The 16,041-nt window shown below is 49.1% G+C and overlaps 1 protein-coding gene across 6 annotated transcripts; it reads left to right on the top strand.

Moving 5' to 3' along the window:
• The first annotated feature begins 73 nt into the window (after positions 1–73).
• LOC123021003 (zinc finger protein 436-like) lies at positions 74–15,118 on the top strand. 6 transcript variants are annotated; one of them, XM_044425363.1, is made up of 8 exons: positions 74–407; positions 2,818–3,642; positions 4,147–4,261; positions 5,116–5,174; positions 6,588–6,714; positions 8,398–8,493; positions 10,749–12,131; positions 15,038–15,118. In XM_044425363.1, exons 2-8 carry the CDS (start codon positions 3,229–3,231, stop codon positions 15,046–15,048), a joined length of 2,205 nt encoding a protein of 734 aa, XP_044281298.1. In that variant the 5' UTR covers positions 74–407; positions 2,818–3,228; the 3' UTR covers positions 15,049–15,118. The 6 variants fall into 6 exon arrangements, with proteins under 6 accessions (XP_044281298.1, XP_044281301.1, XP_044281295.1 ...); XM_044425366.1 differs by lacking the exon at positions 15,038–15,118 and adding an exon at positions 12,624–14,992; XM_044425360.1 differs by lacking the exon at positions 15,038–15,118 and having other exon boundaries at positions 10,749–14,992.
• Positions 15,119–16,041: the final 923 nt, after the last annotated feature.

Here is a 16,041-nt window from a genome sequence, read left to right as displayed (position 1 = left end):
GTGTGGGCTTAAGTCAACTCCGGGGGATGGTGGAGGACAGGAAGGCCTGCAGGAGTGTTGTCCTTGGGGTCACGATGGGTCGGACGCGACTTCACGACTAACAACAACGTTCGGATGGTCTGATCACATCATGCCAGTTCCGGCCTGCTTGCGCTGGCTGCCTAATTCAAGGTGTTGCTTTTGACCTGTAAAGGCCTACACTGTTTGGACCACAATACTTGATGGAGTGCCTCTCCTGACCTTCATCTACCCAAACGCCACCTTCAAGGTCTGGTGGCTTTCCCTGATTGGTACCTCTGAAGGAGGCTCAGGAAAGGGGCCTTTTCAGTGGTGGCCCCCTCCCATTATAGACCGAGGTCCCCACTGAGGTCTGCCTGGCATCAACTTTACTATCTTTTCACCATCAGGTAAAGCCTGTCCTCTACTACAGACTTCTGGTTATTAGACATGGTTTAATAGGAGCATAGTGTAAGCAATGTATAGCTTTTATGTTTCTGTTTCTATTTGTTTTTAAGTTTTTGTATTGTTAACTTTTATGATGTTTGTCATGTTTTACTAGTACTATACACACACACACACACTTGCTGTTGTGAATCATCCAGAGAGCTTCAGTTGTGGGGTGATCTAGAAATTAACTAATTAAATTACTGTTAAAAGGACTTTTTTCATGTGGCACATAGTCAAAGGGATGGGATGATGCCTACCAACTTGGGCCACTTTAAAGAGGACGAGGCAAATGCCCAGAGGACAAGGCTATCCAAAGCTGGTAGTCCTCATGGCTCTTTGCACCCTCCCTTCTCAGAAGCTGTGACACCGGTTGCTGGGGCACACGGGCAGGAGGGTGCTGTAGCACTCCTGTCCTTCTCCTCAGGTCCCCTGATGGAGGGTGGCCACTGTGGGGGCCGAATGCTGGACGGGATGGGCCCTGCCCTTCATTAGGGCACGGGCCTTGCTGCTTGGGGCAAGGAAAGAGAAGGCGGGGGTGGGGCAGGGAAGAGCTTAATTCTGCGTGGCTGAACTACGTGGAGGAGCTTTTTCCTGCGCCACCAGGTGGGGGAAATTCTCTGTCTCTGGGACCCCCATTGCTCCTCCCCAGCCAGGGAGGGCGAAGCGGGTCGGTGATGGGGCGCTGGAGAAGCGAACATGAAAAGGGGGGCGGGCGCCGGTGGGGGAGGGAGAACGGGAGGAAAGGTGGGGGGTGAGGGGAGGAAGGGGCGGGGGAGAGGGGGCGTGGGGAGGAAAAGGGGAGCAGTCCAGGTTGGGGGTCGGGGGCGAAAAGAGAGCAGGGGCGGCGGCGCAGCGCTTCTTCCCCCGCGAAGCCCCATCCCCTGCCCCGACGGCGGCCAGCGTGGGGTTAAGGGCAGCGAGGCGGCGTGCCTAGCGCGGCCCGCCGCGGAGGCGCCCCGCCCCCTCCCGTGGGAAAGGCGGCCGGGATTTTCCCACGCGCGGCGCGGCAGGCCGCAGGTGAGGGGGGGCGGGGGGCTTCGCGGACGGAGCTGCCCCGGGCGGGGGCAGCCTCGCTTCTTACCCCCGCGGGAGCTCCCCGCAGCCCTGGTGTGTGCGGTGGGGGGGGGGGCGCGGCCTCTGCCTGTGAGCTTCGGCCCTAGACCCGCAGCCGCCTTCTCGCCCCCACTTGCCCCACCTGCCCCCAGGTGCGGCCCCGGGGGGCACTTTGCACCTGCCAAGCGGAAGAGGAGGGGGCGGGGTGGGGGGCAAGAGGGAGAGCGTGGTCTGGGCGACCCGCGACCCCCAGCGAGGGCGGCTTCCACCTGGTTTCACGCGAGGGTGAGGACGCGGGGAGCGCCGCACTGGCTCAGGCCAGAAGGTCGTTTCATGGGGGCAACCAGTTGCCCTTGGGAAGCCACCCCCCCATTGCAAGGATCTCTGCAGCCCATGCCCCCCAGGAACTGGTGTAGACAGACTTTCGCCTCTGAAACTCGAACTGCATGAGAACTAGTAGCGGTTGGTAGTCTTCTCCAGAAATTTGCCCGATCCTCTCTCAAAGCCATTCTGTTTGGAAGCCAAAGCCAATACATCTCGGTTTTTGGAGCTGAACATCATAAAATAACAGGAGCTGTGCTGGATCAGACTTCAGTGCAATGGCACAGCCCACCCAGGGCCCCCAGCAACTGGGGTGCAGAGTCAGGCTGCCTCCAATGTAGCCATTGCAGCTGTTGAGGTTATTCCTACCCATTCATGACATTTTTACCTCGCCTTTCATTCAGAGGAGCCCTCTTTATTTTGTCTTTGTAACAGCCCTGTGAGGTGGGCTGGACTGAGAGTTAGTTACTGACTGAAAGTCTGTATGGTTGACTGGGGACTTGCGCCCGGCTTTCCTCAGTTGTATTCTAATGCACCCACCGCTGTACCACGATTGCTTATAAAACCAGCAAGAGGATGCATGATGAGTTTAAAAGGCTGTGCCCACCAGGGGTAAAGTGGGAAGGGAACTCTTTTTGTTCTGCCATCTAAATGCATAATATGCCATGGAGTCACGCTGTGAAGCTGATGGGTCAGAGTGTGTGGTTAAACGGGGGCATTTGTTGCCACAGGAAGGGGTGATGGCTACCTGTCTGGCTGGCTTTAAAAGGAAACTGGGAACATTCATGGAGGAGGATGCTATCCATGGCTTGCAGCCCTGACGGTTATGGGTCCCCTTGAGCATCACAGGCAGTGTGCCTGTGTAGCCAGTTAACGGGGAACATGGGTGGAAGAGTGCTATTGCACAGATGTCCTGCTTGTGGGTTCTGCTAGGTGCAGAGTGTTGGACTTGGTAGACCTTCGGTCTGATCTGGCATTGTTCTTATATTCTTATAGGTGGTTCTCCGCTTGGTGTATTGGAATGCACTGCCGCAGGATTTTCTGATGGCCACCAGTCTGAGAATGCTTTAGAAGGGGCTTGGGCAGATTCATGGAGGATATCCGGATCCGGTATCCAGATGCAGAAGCAGGTTTGGGAGTGCAAGCAGCCTTCCTACGTGATCGGTGCTTCTGTGGCAGAGAAGCGGGGAGATGCCAACAGAATACAGTATGCATACTATCATGGGCAAGGCCCTTGTTAATATAGGTTCCTCATAAGAAAAAAGTGAGATATAACTCTAATAAATACATAAATCATAGACTAAAAGGAGACGTTATAGAGAAGAGCTTGAATTTGCTTCACCCCAATTTCTGTTGTCCTTGGGTAAGGAAAGAAATTGGGAGGCCAAGCTGGAGGAGAGAGCTAAGATGGGCAAGCCAAGCGCATGTGCCAGTATAGAGGAAAGAGGCCGTGATGTCATTGAGATGGGGAGCTGCAGGCACATCTGGGAGACACCAGAGCAGAAGATCCTGAGACTGCAAACGGGCTATGGGGCCACCGAGTGCCAACGTTTCAGAGAGTTCCACTACCAGGAGGCTGATGGGCCCCGAGAAGTTTGCAGCCGGCTCCACGGCCTTTGCCATCAGTGGTTGAAGCCGGAAAAGCACACGAAGGCGCAGATGCTGGATCTGGTGATCCTGGAGCAGTTCCTGGCTATCCTTCCTCTGGAGATGGAGAGCTGGGTCAGGGAATGCAGGCCGGAGACCTGTTCCCAGGCAGTGGCCCTGGCAGAAGGATTCCTCCTGAGCCAGTTGGAGGAGGGGAAGCAGGAAGAAGAGCAGGTGAGACAGAATTTAATCTGATACCCTCCCAGGGGCTGGGCATTCGTGGAAAGGTACTCTAAAAATATCAGCCAGTTACCTGTTGTTTCCTGGAAGTTATCCAAGGGCGCCACCACAGAGAAGGCCCTCCTCTAGGTGTTTACTCTCTTAACCTCCTTCAAGGAGGGTTCCCGGAGCAGAGCCTCTGCTGCAGCCCTTAGAGGACAGGAGGGCATATAGGGAAAAAGATGTTCCTTCAGGTATCCTGGTTCCAAGCCATTTAGGGCTTTATGGGTCAATACCAGCACCTTAAGTTGGGCCCAGACTTCAATGGGGAGCCAGTGAAGCTGATAGAGGACCGGGATTATGTGAGAATAGTGACCGGCCCCCGTCAGCAGTCTGGCACCTCTGTTTTGAACCAACTGAAGTATCCAGACCATCTTCAAGGGCAACCCCACTTAGAGCACATTACAGTAATCTGATCCAAGATCCATTGCTTGTCTGGAATCTTGACTCTGCCTGCAGGTGAAGGGGATTCTATCCAATGGAGCCATCCAGTTCCCTGTGGCAGAAAAGCACACGCGGAGGCCCTTGGTGAATGGGATTTTGCAGGAAAATGATGGAGAGGCCACCTTGCCAGGTAAAGATGCCCCCATGGAGGTCCTTTTGGGGTGGCATGGTTCCACTCTCTCCCCAAAATGAGTGGATTTGGGGCATATTGTGAGCCATTTTTCTTGGTAGGAAGGGAGAGTACAAATCAAACCCAATCAAATGGCGACTTTTTCACTGGGATTGCCAGGTTGCTTAAAATTTTAGAACTGTCAGGTCTATGCAGTGAGCACCCTAAAAAAAATGCCAATTTGTTTTACTGCTGGGGAACTCGTGTGGCAAGTCTCCCATGGAAAGGCATCCAAGGAACTGTGGTTTCAGCATGTATGAAACGAGGAGTGCTCATCTTCTCATTTGCCTTTTGCTTGATCCCCAAATCTTTGGATCTTAAAGAAATAAGCAGATACACTTTTGGGGCAATGCGGCTGGTTATGCTTCCTGAAGGGTGCAGTTGGGTGTGACACCCGGTCTCAGGTGTGTGTGGAGGGGAGCGGAGGAGGCAGTCTCCTCTTTTTGTCCTTGCAGGCTGAATTTTTTGCCAAAACAGCCTCTCTGATTGGAGAGGGAGTGGGGCCAGAACAGTTTCAGGATTACTCGTCATCTGGCCTTCATGGTCTCACTGCTCGCAAAGCTGCCTCTGCCCCACAGCCCCCGTTTCTGAGATGGCTTCCCCAGCTTCCAAGAGCAGCTGGTCTGCTTCTTTCCCTGCAGTGCAGAGGGCTCACCAGTTCCCAATCCTCAGCTCCGAGGTCCAGTTTGGGAATCCAGAGTTTGGGAATCCGAAGGGACATGGGCCCATTCCCTCCTGTAAGGGGTTTGCTGAATTGAGTTCTGATTTGTTTAACGGTACTGTATTTGCTATGACCGCCTCTGTCTTCCTTTCAGGTGCTGGGAAGTCCCTGGTGATCCCGATTCAGTCTTCTCCAGGAGTAGAAATGGAGCAGGTAGGATAGGAATAACTGGGGGAGAGCTCCAATTTTTTGAGGGGGGGTGCAGTCTGGGGGCTTCCTGGTCTGTGAGGAGGAGGGCACCCTTTCTTATCTTTGAGTTGCAATCTTTGGTAGAGAAATGGAGTATGAGTCAGAGGGAGGGAGGGAGAGAGAGGTGAGCTTAGACAAGGAATGTGTCTAGTCTCTTTTCCAAGCTGCCCAAATTGGTAGCCCTCACCTGAACTCCCATTTTGCCATCCGCATAAAAGCTGTGCCTCCCCCTTCCCTCCCCTCCCCTCCCCCTTATGGGCTGAGGTCATGCTGCAGCTTTGGATCCACTGTTTGACCCCTCCCCTCCAAATGCTGGGCAGTTTTGTGTTTCCAGATTCACTGGGCACTCGTCTTTAAGGGGAAGAGTTGTGCTTGTGTCTTCCAGAGAGACCCCAGCTGGACCAGCCGCAGAGACTGGTGCTGGGGCAGCCCCTTTTAAAATCCTATTTTATATCTTAATACTACTACTAAGTCTTATCTCTGTTTTTATCTCTGTGTTATATTATAGCTCACACATTTAAATTCTTACACTGTGTTTCAGACTGTTAAGCCTTTTTAAATTATTGCGAACCACCCGGAGAGTTTTAGCTATTGGGTGGTGTAAGTGTTATTTAATATGGGAGTTGCTTGTATAAACCATCCTGAGATGCCAGTAATGGGACGGTATATAAAAGCTTTAAATTAACTACCTAACTAACTTTAAATTAACTACTAACTTTGAGTCAAGGTTCAAGCAGAGCTTTCATGGGTTTCCCTGAGGTCCGCCTGGCGCTGTCGTTATTTGTTTTTTGGCACCAGGCTAAGACCTTTTTATTTAAAACTTATTTTAATTGTTAATTTATTATATATTTATAGGATTTTAAATTTTTAGCCGAGATGTTATCAGGCTTTTTAACCTTTATTGTATTTAGTAGTATTTATATGTTTTTATTATGTTGTGAGCCGCCCTGAGGCTTTGTTGCGATGGGGGCAGCATAGAAATGTTTTAAATAAATAAAAAATAAAAACACTTCCCCTGCTTTCCTCCAATCACCAATTTCTTGGTAGTTTCCTTGCTCTTTGTACAGTTTCTCTCTATTGCTAGTTTTATAATGAATGATACAGCTTCCTTTTTAATTTTTTAAATGTCCTTAATATTTTAATTTCTTCATGGCTGTATTTTGGGTTGCTGTTTAAGTATTTCAGGTTATTTGGGGGTTTTAAGATGCAAAACTGCTCTGTTGCAGTCTGGCAGTTGGATAGTATATAAATTGGGGGGAAAAACTCAACAGTAATATGGATTCTCACAGATGACCTATGATCCAATTCACTTGACTGTCATTTGGGAATGTTGCATTATCTGTGAATTGGGCATTATTTATTTTCTTCTGTTCTTAGGATCCGGTGACTTTTGCAGACGTGACGGTGCATTTCTCAGAGGAAGAGTGGTCCCTGCTGGATGCAGGCCAGAGGGCTCTGCACAGGGAGGTCATGGAGGAGAATTATGGGACCCTCGCCTCTTTGGGTAAGGGTCTTTCGCTGCCTCGTCAGAGAGATCATACAATCATTGGTTACAGTACTCCCTAAAGACGGTGCTAAAGGCTGACATAGGCAAATCATAGAAACATAGGTACAGAGCAAGTCAGAAGGGGCCACCCGGGCCATCTAGTCTGACCCCCGGCTCTAGCCAGCTCCGCTCACAACATGCCCACCATGCGCATATCGAGCCCATCTTTGAACACCCTCACTGATGGGGCCTCAACCACTTCCTGTGGAAGCCCATTCCATACCCTGGGGGTCCTGACTGTCAGGAAGTACTTCTGGGCATCCAAATTGAAGCTTGGTTCCCTGAGCTTTGCTCCATCGGAGCACGTCCTGCCTTCCTCTGCAGGGGAGAACATATCTCTACCCACCTCCATGTGACACCCCCTCATTTACCTGAATGTCGCCAACAGATCCCCTCTGAGTCTCCTCTTCTCCAGGCTGAAGAGACCCAGTTCCCTCAGTCCCGCCTCATACGGCATCCCCTGCAAACCGGCCACCAACCTTCTGGCTCTGCACTGCACTGACTCTAACCTGGCTATATCCTTCCTGTAATGAAGGGCCCAAAACTGAGCCCAGTGCTCCAGTTGTGGGCGCACCAGAGTCGTTTAGAATGGTAGTAAAACCTCTCTCAATCTAGAAGTCACTCTTCTGGCTGTGCAACCAAGGGTGGTGTTCGCCCTCTTGACCCCCGCATCCCTTGGCCTTTCTTCACTGCTGTGTGAAATCATGTTCCTACAGTGGTGAAAATCTGCTTCGCACTAGCTGACCCACTGGTTTTCTTGACATAAAATGGTTTGGCCTACTACCTTAATCAAAATCTTAGCATGGCTTTCCCTTAGTGAACTTTAATTCTGTATGCTGGATTTTTTAGCTTTGAATCTTAGTTTTAAAATGAGACCAGGAAAATCTGAACCGAACCTTATTTTGTCTCTTTTCTACTGGGGATAGGGGCTTTGACTGGGGGTCCAAAACTCATCCTGTGTAGCAATTTCTATGGGGATTCTGGAGTGATTTAGTCACCCCAAGCACTTTCCTTTCAGTCGATTTTGTTCTGCAGCTTATCTTTTTGTAATGTTTGTACTTTTAAGTTATTGTACACCACCTGAGGAAGTTCAGCAGTTGGCAGGGTGAGAAGTGAACCAGTGTGGTGTAGTGGTTAAGAGCATGGAACTGGGACTCAGACGATCTGGGTTCTAGTTCCCGCTCGGCCATGAAGCCAACTGGGTGACTTTGGGCCAGTCACAAACTCTCAGCCCAACCTACCTCACAGGGTTGTTGTTGTGGGTATAAGATGGAGGAGGAGAACGATGTAAGCTGCCTTGAGCCCTAAATAAGAAAAAGGCAGGATATAAATCGAAAAATAAATACAAAAAATATAAATACAAAAAATAAAAAAGTAGCAGCAAAGATATTAGTGGCATCTTTCAGACCATGTCTCCCAACTTGCCTGGGGAGGGCGCGCGTAATTCTAAGAGGACACCTTACCTGCTTTGGGGCATCTCTTCCCTCCACGACAGTCAGAGCCTCAGGATCCTAGCAAAGCACCTTTGGACTCCCAGGGATGGGGCTGCAGGGGGCCCCTCACAGGCTTCTCGGAAATGCCCGTACATTTCCGTTGGAATGACCCAAAGTGACCCGAATGTTTGTTTGCTTGTCCTCCAAGAAGGACTGCTTCCTCTGAGTTCTGACCTCATCTCCTGGCTCAAGGAAGAGCAAGATCCGTTGGCCGAGGGCTACGAGGAGGAAGAGAGCGCAGCAGGTTCGTGTGTGCTTGCGGGGTGAAAGACTCGGCTGGCACGGTCGGGCTGGGATATGCGAGGAATCCGTTTTGGAGGTGGGAGTTCTCTGGGCTTGGCTCCCCAGACTCTGGTCATGGTCCTGGCACTCGCCAGTGACGGAGCCTCGTGTGTCCTTAAGGCAGCATCCCTCTTCTGCATCAAGAAGAAGGTTGTGTGCACATCTCTTGCTAGGAACAGAACCCTTCACAGCTGCAGCTGTGTCCCTCTCTCAGCCAGAAGCCACAGGCTGTGTTCCTGCTGCTGCTGCGTGGAACACAGAAGGAGGTTACTGGTTGCGCAGCTTCCGCTCCCCTGACATCCTCAGATTTCCCCTTGTCTTGGCTCACTTTCAAAGACTAGGTTGAGCACTAGCGGAAGTCCAGAGGGATGAATAGCACCAAGATTCATCCCAGCCCTAATATCAGGTGGCAATTTCTCCATGACGTTCGGCTAAAACAGCCTGATTTTGATTCTGGATGGATATGTTGGGGAAAACAGTCTGAGGATGTCTGGAAAGATGTTGTAAACCGGGAAAAGTGGAATCATAAAGCTGGAGAGGCCCCCAGAGGTGATCTGGATGGATCCTTAATCTGTGCAGAGCTGCACTGTCACTGCCATGATTTGTTTGTTTCGCTATTTTGTATGGCATTGGTTCAATGAGCCAGGAAGTCTGCAGTGCTGATGCAGAGTAGTTTGGCTGCCTAAGATTGCTAGCTCTTCCATTCATACTCGCGTGCTATCCACACGGCACCACAGGGGGCGTGCTAGCTAGCACAGAACAGCTAGTCTGTGGGAGCGTCAGCATCTGCTGGGGTCTTTCTCCAGCACAGATACTGCAAGTCCAACATGGACTGATCTTCTCACTTCCACGCAAGTCACTAGCTCCCTACCGAGATGGGTACCCATTTATCTACTTGTGCTTTCATGTGCTTTCAAACTGCTGGGAGGGCAGGAGCTGGGACAGGCAGCGGAAGATCACCCCACTGCACAGATTCGAACTGCCGACTTTCCTATCGGTGGGTTCAGAGCTCAGCGGTTTAACCTGCAAAGTCACCTCGCATCCCACTGCCCCTGTTGAAATGCCTCCAAGCAAAGAGGCAAACTGGCCAGCAATAGCAGAGCCAGTTTCTATATGTTAACCAATTTTACATTTTAAACATTGAATTAAAAAGAATTACAGTATCTCGGTCTGGTATCTCAGCCACTGGTATCTTGGCCTCAGTTCACGACCAAATCGGTCGTGAACCGATTTCAGACCAATTTCTGAAAATTTTTGCCTCAGGTTGCGAACTCTGCATCGGGTGACGATCGCGGGCCCACTTTGCGGGGGCTGAGCTGGGACACCCATCTCCCCCCCACAGCACACCCATGATCGTGCCCGTCTCCCCCCCTGAGCATGCCTGCAATCGCCCCTGGCTATGGCTGCGATCATGGTCGAGCTTGTGCCGGGCTGATGGGTGTAATCGCAGTCATGCTGGGGGATGGAGATGGCCGCAATCGTGCTCAGGGGGTGGGGGAGATGACAAAGAATCTTTGTTCTTTGTCACTTTGCTTCAAAGTTTTGTGATTACAAAAAAAAGTTACAGAATGGATTAACATTATTTACATTGAAACTTAAGGGGAAATTTGACTTGGCTCACATCCAATTTGGGTCACGACCAGAGTCCTGGAACGGATTAAGTTCATGAGCCAAGGTACCACTGTAATAGATTAAAATTCCTTTAAGGCATTGTAAAATATTAAAGATAGCCACAGATTTTAAAATGTGAAATGTTTTGAGTATAAAACGGCAGCTTCAGTTGCAAATAGCATCTTACTCATAAAACGAACCAGGACCAATCAGGAGCAAGGCCAAGCCTCAAGGTGTGTGTTTGGGGTATGATATTATGTGCATCACATGGCCTATGCCTCAGAGTTCGGGTTTGGGGAAGCCACCCAGGCCTAAAGGTCCTTTGCACAGGTAGAGCATTCAACGTTCTGTTTTTGGGTAGGTGACTTGGCATCTTCCAGATCTTTCAGATGGCAGCTTCCCTGATCCCAGGAAACAGGGATTGTGGGAGTTCAAAGCGTCCAGGGGCGGGTGGCACTCACCTTAATACTCCTTAATATACCACATCCTATTTCTTTATGCCAGCCAGCACCCGGATACTAGTCTTTTTGGTTCTGCAAATGTGAGTTCCATCTCTTTTGGAGAGCCTGTTTCTTTCTCATTGGGTTGCTCTTTTTGTTCCTGTAGGTGATACAAGAGAGAATAAGAAAGAGGGTGATCAGCCCAGGTGGAAAAGTGACTCAAACCAGAAATGGCAGAAGAAATCTGTTGCCTCTGTCCCTGAATTCCCAGTGCTAGAAGACTTTTATCTAGGAAACGACAGGGCGAAAATGACTCAGTGTGCAAAACTCTTCACTGGGATGAAAAGCCCTGGCACTGGTCCGGGTGCTCATTCCGGGGAGATGTATCCGGGCTCTCCGTGCACAAAGGGTTTCATAGGAAGCGCAAACCGTGTGAGCAGTTACAAAGTTCACCCAGTGGAGAAGCGCTATACTTGCTCAGAATGTGGGAAGTGCTTCAGGAGGAGCTCACATCTTTTCTCACATCAGAGAACCCACACGGGTGAGAAGCCTTATATTTGCTCCCGGTGTGGGTTGTGCTTCAGTGACAGCTCCAGCCTTGGAAGACATTTCAGGAACCACACGGGCGATAAACCTTACCGATGCTCCGAGTGCGGGAAGAGCTTCAATGAGACCACAAGCCTCATGAAGCATCACCGAATTCACACGGGAGAGAAACCATATACATGCTTGGACTGTGGAAAAAGCTTCAGTGAGAGCACAAATCTTACAACACATCAGAGAATTCACACCGGGGAGAAACCATATTCTTGCTCAGAGTGTGGAAAGAGCTTCATCCAGCGCACACACCTGAGCTCACATCAAAGAATCCACACTGGTGAGAAGCCATATACATGCACAGAGTGTGGAAAATGCTTCAGTGAGAGCTCCAGCCTTGGAAGACATTTCCGAATCCACACAGGGGATAAACCTTACCGATGCTCTGAGTGTGGGAAGAGCTTTAACGAGAGCACGAGTCTTAGGAAGCATCACCGAATCCACACAGGGGAGAAGCCATATACATGCTTGGATTGTGGAAAGAGCTTCAGCCAGAGTTCGAGCCTTACTTCACACCGAAGAATCCACACTGGGGAGAAACCTTATATATGCGCAGAATGTGGGAAAAGCTTCCGAGAGAGCACAAACCTTATGAAGCATCACCGGATCCACACTGGAGAAAAACCTTATACTTGCTTGGAGTGTGGAAAGAGTTTCACGAGGAGTTCACAGCTGTGCTCACATGAAACAGTTCATACAGGAGAAAAGCAGTATAAATGCTCAGTGTGCGGGAAAAGTTTCAGTGACAGCACAAGCCTCATGAAGCATCAAAGAATCCACACTGGGGAAAAACCGTATACATGTGCCGAATGTGGAAAGAGCTTCACCGAGAGTACAAATCTCACAAAGCACCAGAGAATCCACACAGGGGAGAAGCCATATAAATGCTCTGAGTGTGGAAAGAGCTTCATCCAGCTGACACACCTGAGCTCCCATCAAAGAACACACACAGGTGAGAGGCCATTTACCTGCTCAGTGTGTGGCATGAACTTTGGAACAAACTCTGGCCTAACTTCCCATCAAAGGGGTCACACAGTGGAGGAGTCACACACGTGATCACAGTACTAGGTGGGAACGAGCTATTTCCTACCCCCACACAGCATCACTGAATAAAATGTTTCCTGGGATGATGGCACCCCAGGGCTCATGAAACGCACTGGAGGGGAGGTGTCCCTGGGTTTAGTCCCAAATGGATTCAGTGCAAGAGCGGAGAGCTGCTGGGACTGGTTGAGAGCAGTGGAGTGACTGGTTCCATTTTCATGTATGCAGGAGAGTGCCAAGGAAGTTGAATGCTCACTCGTTTCACGTTCGAACTCAAAGGGGAAAGAAAGCCATAAGCTTGCAGGGGGAATATGCGCAGCACTCCATTCTGCTGTGATGCTGTAGCAATCTCCTCTTAAGAACACATGGGCATTTGTAATTGTTTTCTTTTGGCTTGTTTCAGCTAAATAGGTAAAAAGTAAGGTAAAGGTTTCCCCTTGGCATCAAGTCCAGTCGTGTCCAAGTCTAAGGGGTGGTGCTCATCTCCGTTTCTTATCCGAGGGAGCCAGAGTTCATCTGTTCATCTGCAGTTTCTGTGGTCATGTGGCCCTCAAGACTCAACACTGAAGCTCATGGAACGCTGTTATCTTCCCCCCAAAGTGTTACCTATTTATCTACTTGCATTTGCATGCTTTTGAACTGCTAGGTTGGCAGAAGCTGGGACTAAGTGATGGTAGCTCACCCGGTTGTGTAGATTCGAACTGCCAACCTTTGGAATGACAAGCCCCCTGTGCCACTCATGCCCCTTCCAATAAATAGCTCTGCTTTTCTCATTCTTCTGGCCTGATAAGTTCCAGCCAGCCTTCTGCCCTCCACAGGTCTTGGACTGCAACCCCCAGCAGTCTGGGAAGTGCTGTTCCAGCCGTTGAGCAAAGATGCTTTCAAGTGTATTTCTGATGAGTGGAGGAGAGGGGATGTTACTCTGGGGTCCTTCCCTCAGAACTTGCTGACCCTTCCCCAGACAAGTCCTGCCTAGCAGCCAGGTATTCAGGTCTCTGCTCTCTTATTATTTTAGCAATCCTCCTTTTATTTATTTTTTCTCCCATTCACTGATGAATAAGAAATTTTTGGATCAAGTGGGCAGAATCTTAAAGCGCATACTCTAAATGCAGCATATTCCTTGGTGGTGTGTGTTGAAAATAAAAGGACTGTAACGGAACAATGCTGAGAAGGGCTTGGCTGGCGTCCTGGATGGAGAACTGTTATGCACTGGCACCCTTTGGTTGTAGGTTGCACTTACACGAGTAGAAAGACCCTAAAACTTTAAAATGGAAATGTTCTGACAGCGCTATCTAACCAAGTGTCTTCCAATGAAGAGAGGGCTTGCTAAATCTTTAGTATGTGCACTGACTAATGATTAATGCTGCTGGATGTGTTTCAGCCTTGTGGTCTTTGTCCCAATTAGTGCATTCATTGCTCCAGAGTGCAATGGGAGAATTAAGGCTTATGTAGTTCAAAAGTCATGTGCGTCAAAAGGAGGAGAACCTGCCTGGGGGAACTGGTCCCCTTTGTGAGCAACATTCCTAGAAAACAAAGTTCTGACAACCATGAATTCAAGCAGCACTAATTTATTAAAAGAATCGCTTTTGCAAAAGCAGGTGCACCCAACAGGTAGGCACACACAATCAGCTTGAATCACTCCATTTTATCCCTGTATCTGGCTGCATATTTCCCTCCCCTGAGACCCCATTGGATAGGGTCCATTGGGGTTACAGCCTATCCCGTCTGCGTGATCACGTGAAGTACCGCCCCTGTTCACATCTCCCACTACCACATGTTCAAAGACCCTCGTCCACTATTTGTTCTCTACCTTATATGGTTTTAGATGCTCTTTTTATTGTCCAAATGCCTTTCATCATCCATTCCAGGCAGGTCATCACTCCCTCCAAGTTCCCATTTAATCCTTTTGTCAGCATAAGTAGTTCACTTATCTTTCCTGTCAGCACAATAACTTCCCCCACTAAAGCCGGACTCCATGTGCCCTGCAAATTATTTGCTTCCTTGATTTTTAACAATGCTTGCTGTTAACTTTGATCATTTCTATGATTCACTTGGTTTGTTTAAAATTTATTGCAAAAGCAGCATTTTATTCTTATTTGTTGCACCTTTCACAAGTAGTAAGTCTCAGGTCTGAATCCAGGACAGCTTCTTGTACTAAGAACGTGGAAAGGGGCTTCTGTAGACCAAAAGCCATGTCCTGAAAGCAAAACCTTATTGCATTTTGATTACTCTGTATGCAGATCTTTAGTTCCATTTCCCCTTCATGGAAAAATAGTGCGAGCTGGACTGTACATAGTAACTCACGTGTTTCTGTAAATATTCAGATTTATTATAGGAGACCCTCTAGTCTCTGGACACTAAATCCAGATGAAATGGGTCTTTTTGCTGTTCTAGAGAATTAGGTGCAAATCTAGATACACAAATACGCAAGATTTCTGATTAAATCAGGGACAGAATTGTAAACCCCACTGCACCCTCCCAAAGCATTCCTGACTGTCGTTGTTGCATAAGTAGGTACGGGGCATCTTGCCTTGTTATAGTATGCCCAGGTCCCTTCTCGTATCTTTTTGGTGTCCTGCCATTGTTGGGAGTAGCTATTTCAGATGAGCTGACTGTCTGTTAGCAAGGACAGACTTCCTACCCAAGGCCCATGAGACGGATATTAAGTTGGATTTACAAAACATTTAATTCTGGAATCTCTTGAATCATACCATAATCCTTCCGGAGTTTTGTGAACTTGGATTTATTTGAATAAAAGGAAACTTGGCTTTATCATCTGTCTCTGATTATTGATAAAAGCAAATGATTCTTTTTCAGATTTGGAATAAGGAATATTCCTAGGATCACAGGAGGATAACTACTATCCAAGCTTTATTTGCAGGAACTGAGACAGCAGAAACCACTGAACTGGTCCAAAACCTCCTTGTCAGGTTGTGGGCTTGTCAGGCCAGAAACTGTCTACTGGTATGGTTCAGTGATATGTATTCATTGGAGGCCTAACATTTGGACTGTTTCATCACAAGGTTTTCAAGGTAAGATACAGAAGTGGGTTACCATGGCCACCTTCGGTGCAGTTCTGAGCAGGGTTAACTGGCGCATCACTGTCACTGTGTGCAGAAGATGCTCTGCCCATGTCACCAGCTACCATTGCTGTCCAGGAGCTGCCCTTCAGAACTTCCTCTGTCCCCATCACCATTGGAGAGATCCCTTCTCTTCCGCTGATGTGACTGTTCTTCCTGAAGAGGGTGGGTGCATCCTAGTGTCTCTGCTTGGACCCTTCCAGCTTGGGTGAACCTGCTGGGAGACCAGCCTGGTGAGGAGGTCTGGTTTTCTGATGATGTTGCTCTCAGCTTCTCTGGCACTCAAAACAGTCTCACCACAGTAAGGTGTGGTTCTGGAGGCACATCACTAGAAGGCAAGTCTCCCTGGAGAAGACCATCATGATAGCGAAGGTCAAAAGCAGAAGAAGAGAAAGACCAGATGTGAGATGGATTGATTCCACAAAGGAATCCACAGCTTTGAATTTAGAAGAGGTGATCAGGGCAGTGGAGGGCAGGGCATCTTTGAGGGCTTTCATACACAGGCTCACCTGAAGTTGGAGAAGACCTCACAGCATGTAATAGCAGCAATGGTCTGGGGAAGTTGGTATACCTTGTTCATGGAAATTTCTGTGTGTGTTTGTGTGTACTTGTGGTGGAAAGGTATCAGCATTTAGGGGCTTGGAATACGCTAGAGATTTGTCAACCAGGTGAAGATGTATTAGTGCTTGGTTGTCCTCTAGGAATCTGGTGCGGTGTTGCCACTGTGTTTTAGTTGGGACC

This window comes from Varanus komodoensis, unplaced genomic scaffold (assembly GCF_004798865.1).
Source record: "Varanus komodoensis strain SLA01 unplaced genomic scaffold, ASM479886v1 scaffold150, whole genome shotgun sequence".
NCBI lineage: Eukaryota > Metazoa > Chordata > Lepidosauria > Squamata > Varanidae > Varanus > Varanus komodoensis.
This window is presented reverse-complemented; position numbering and strand designations above follow the sequence as displayed.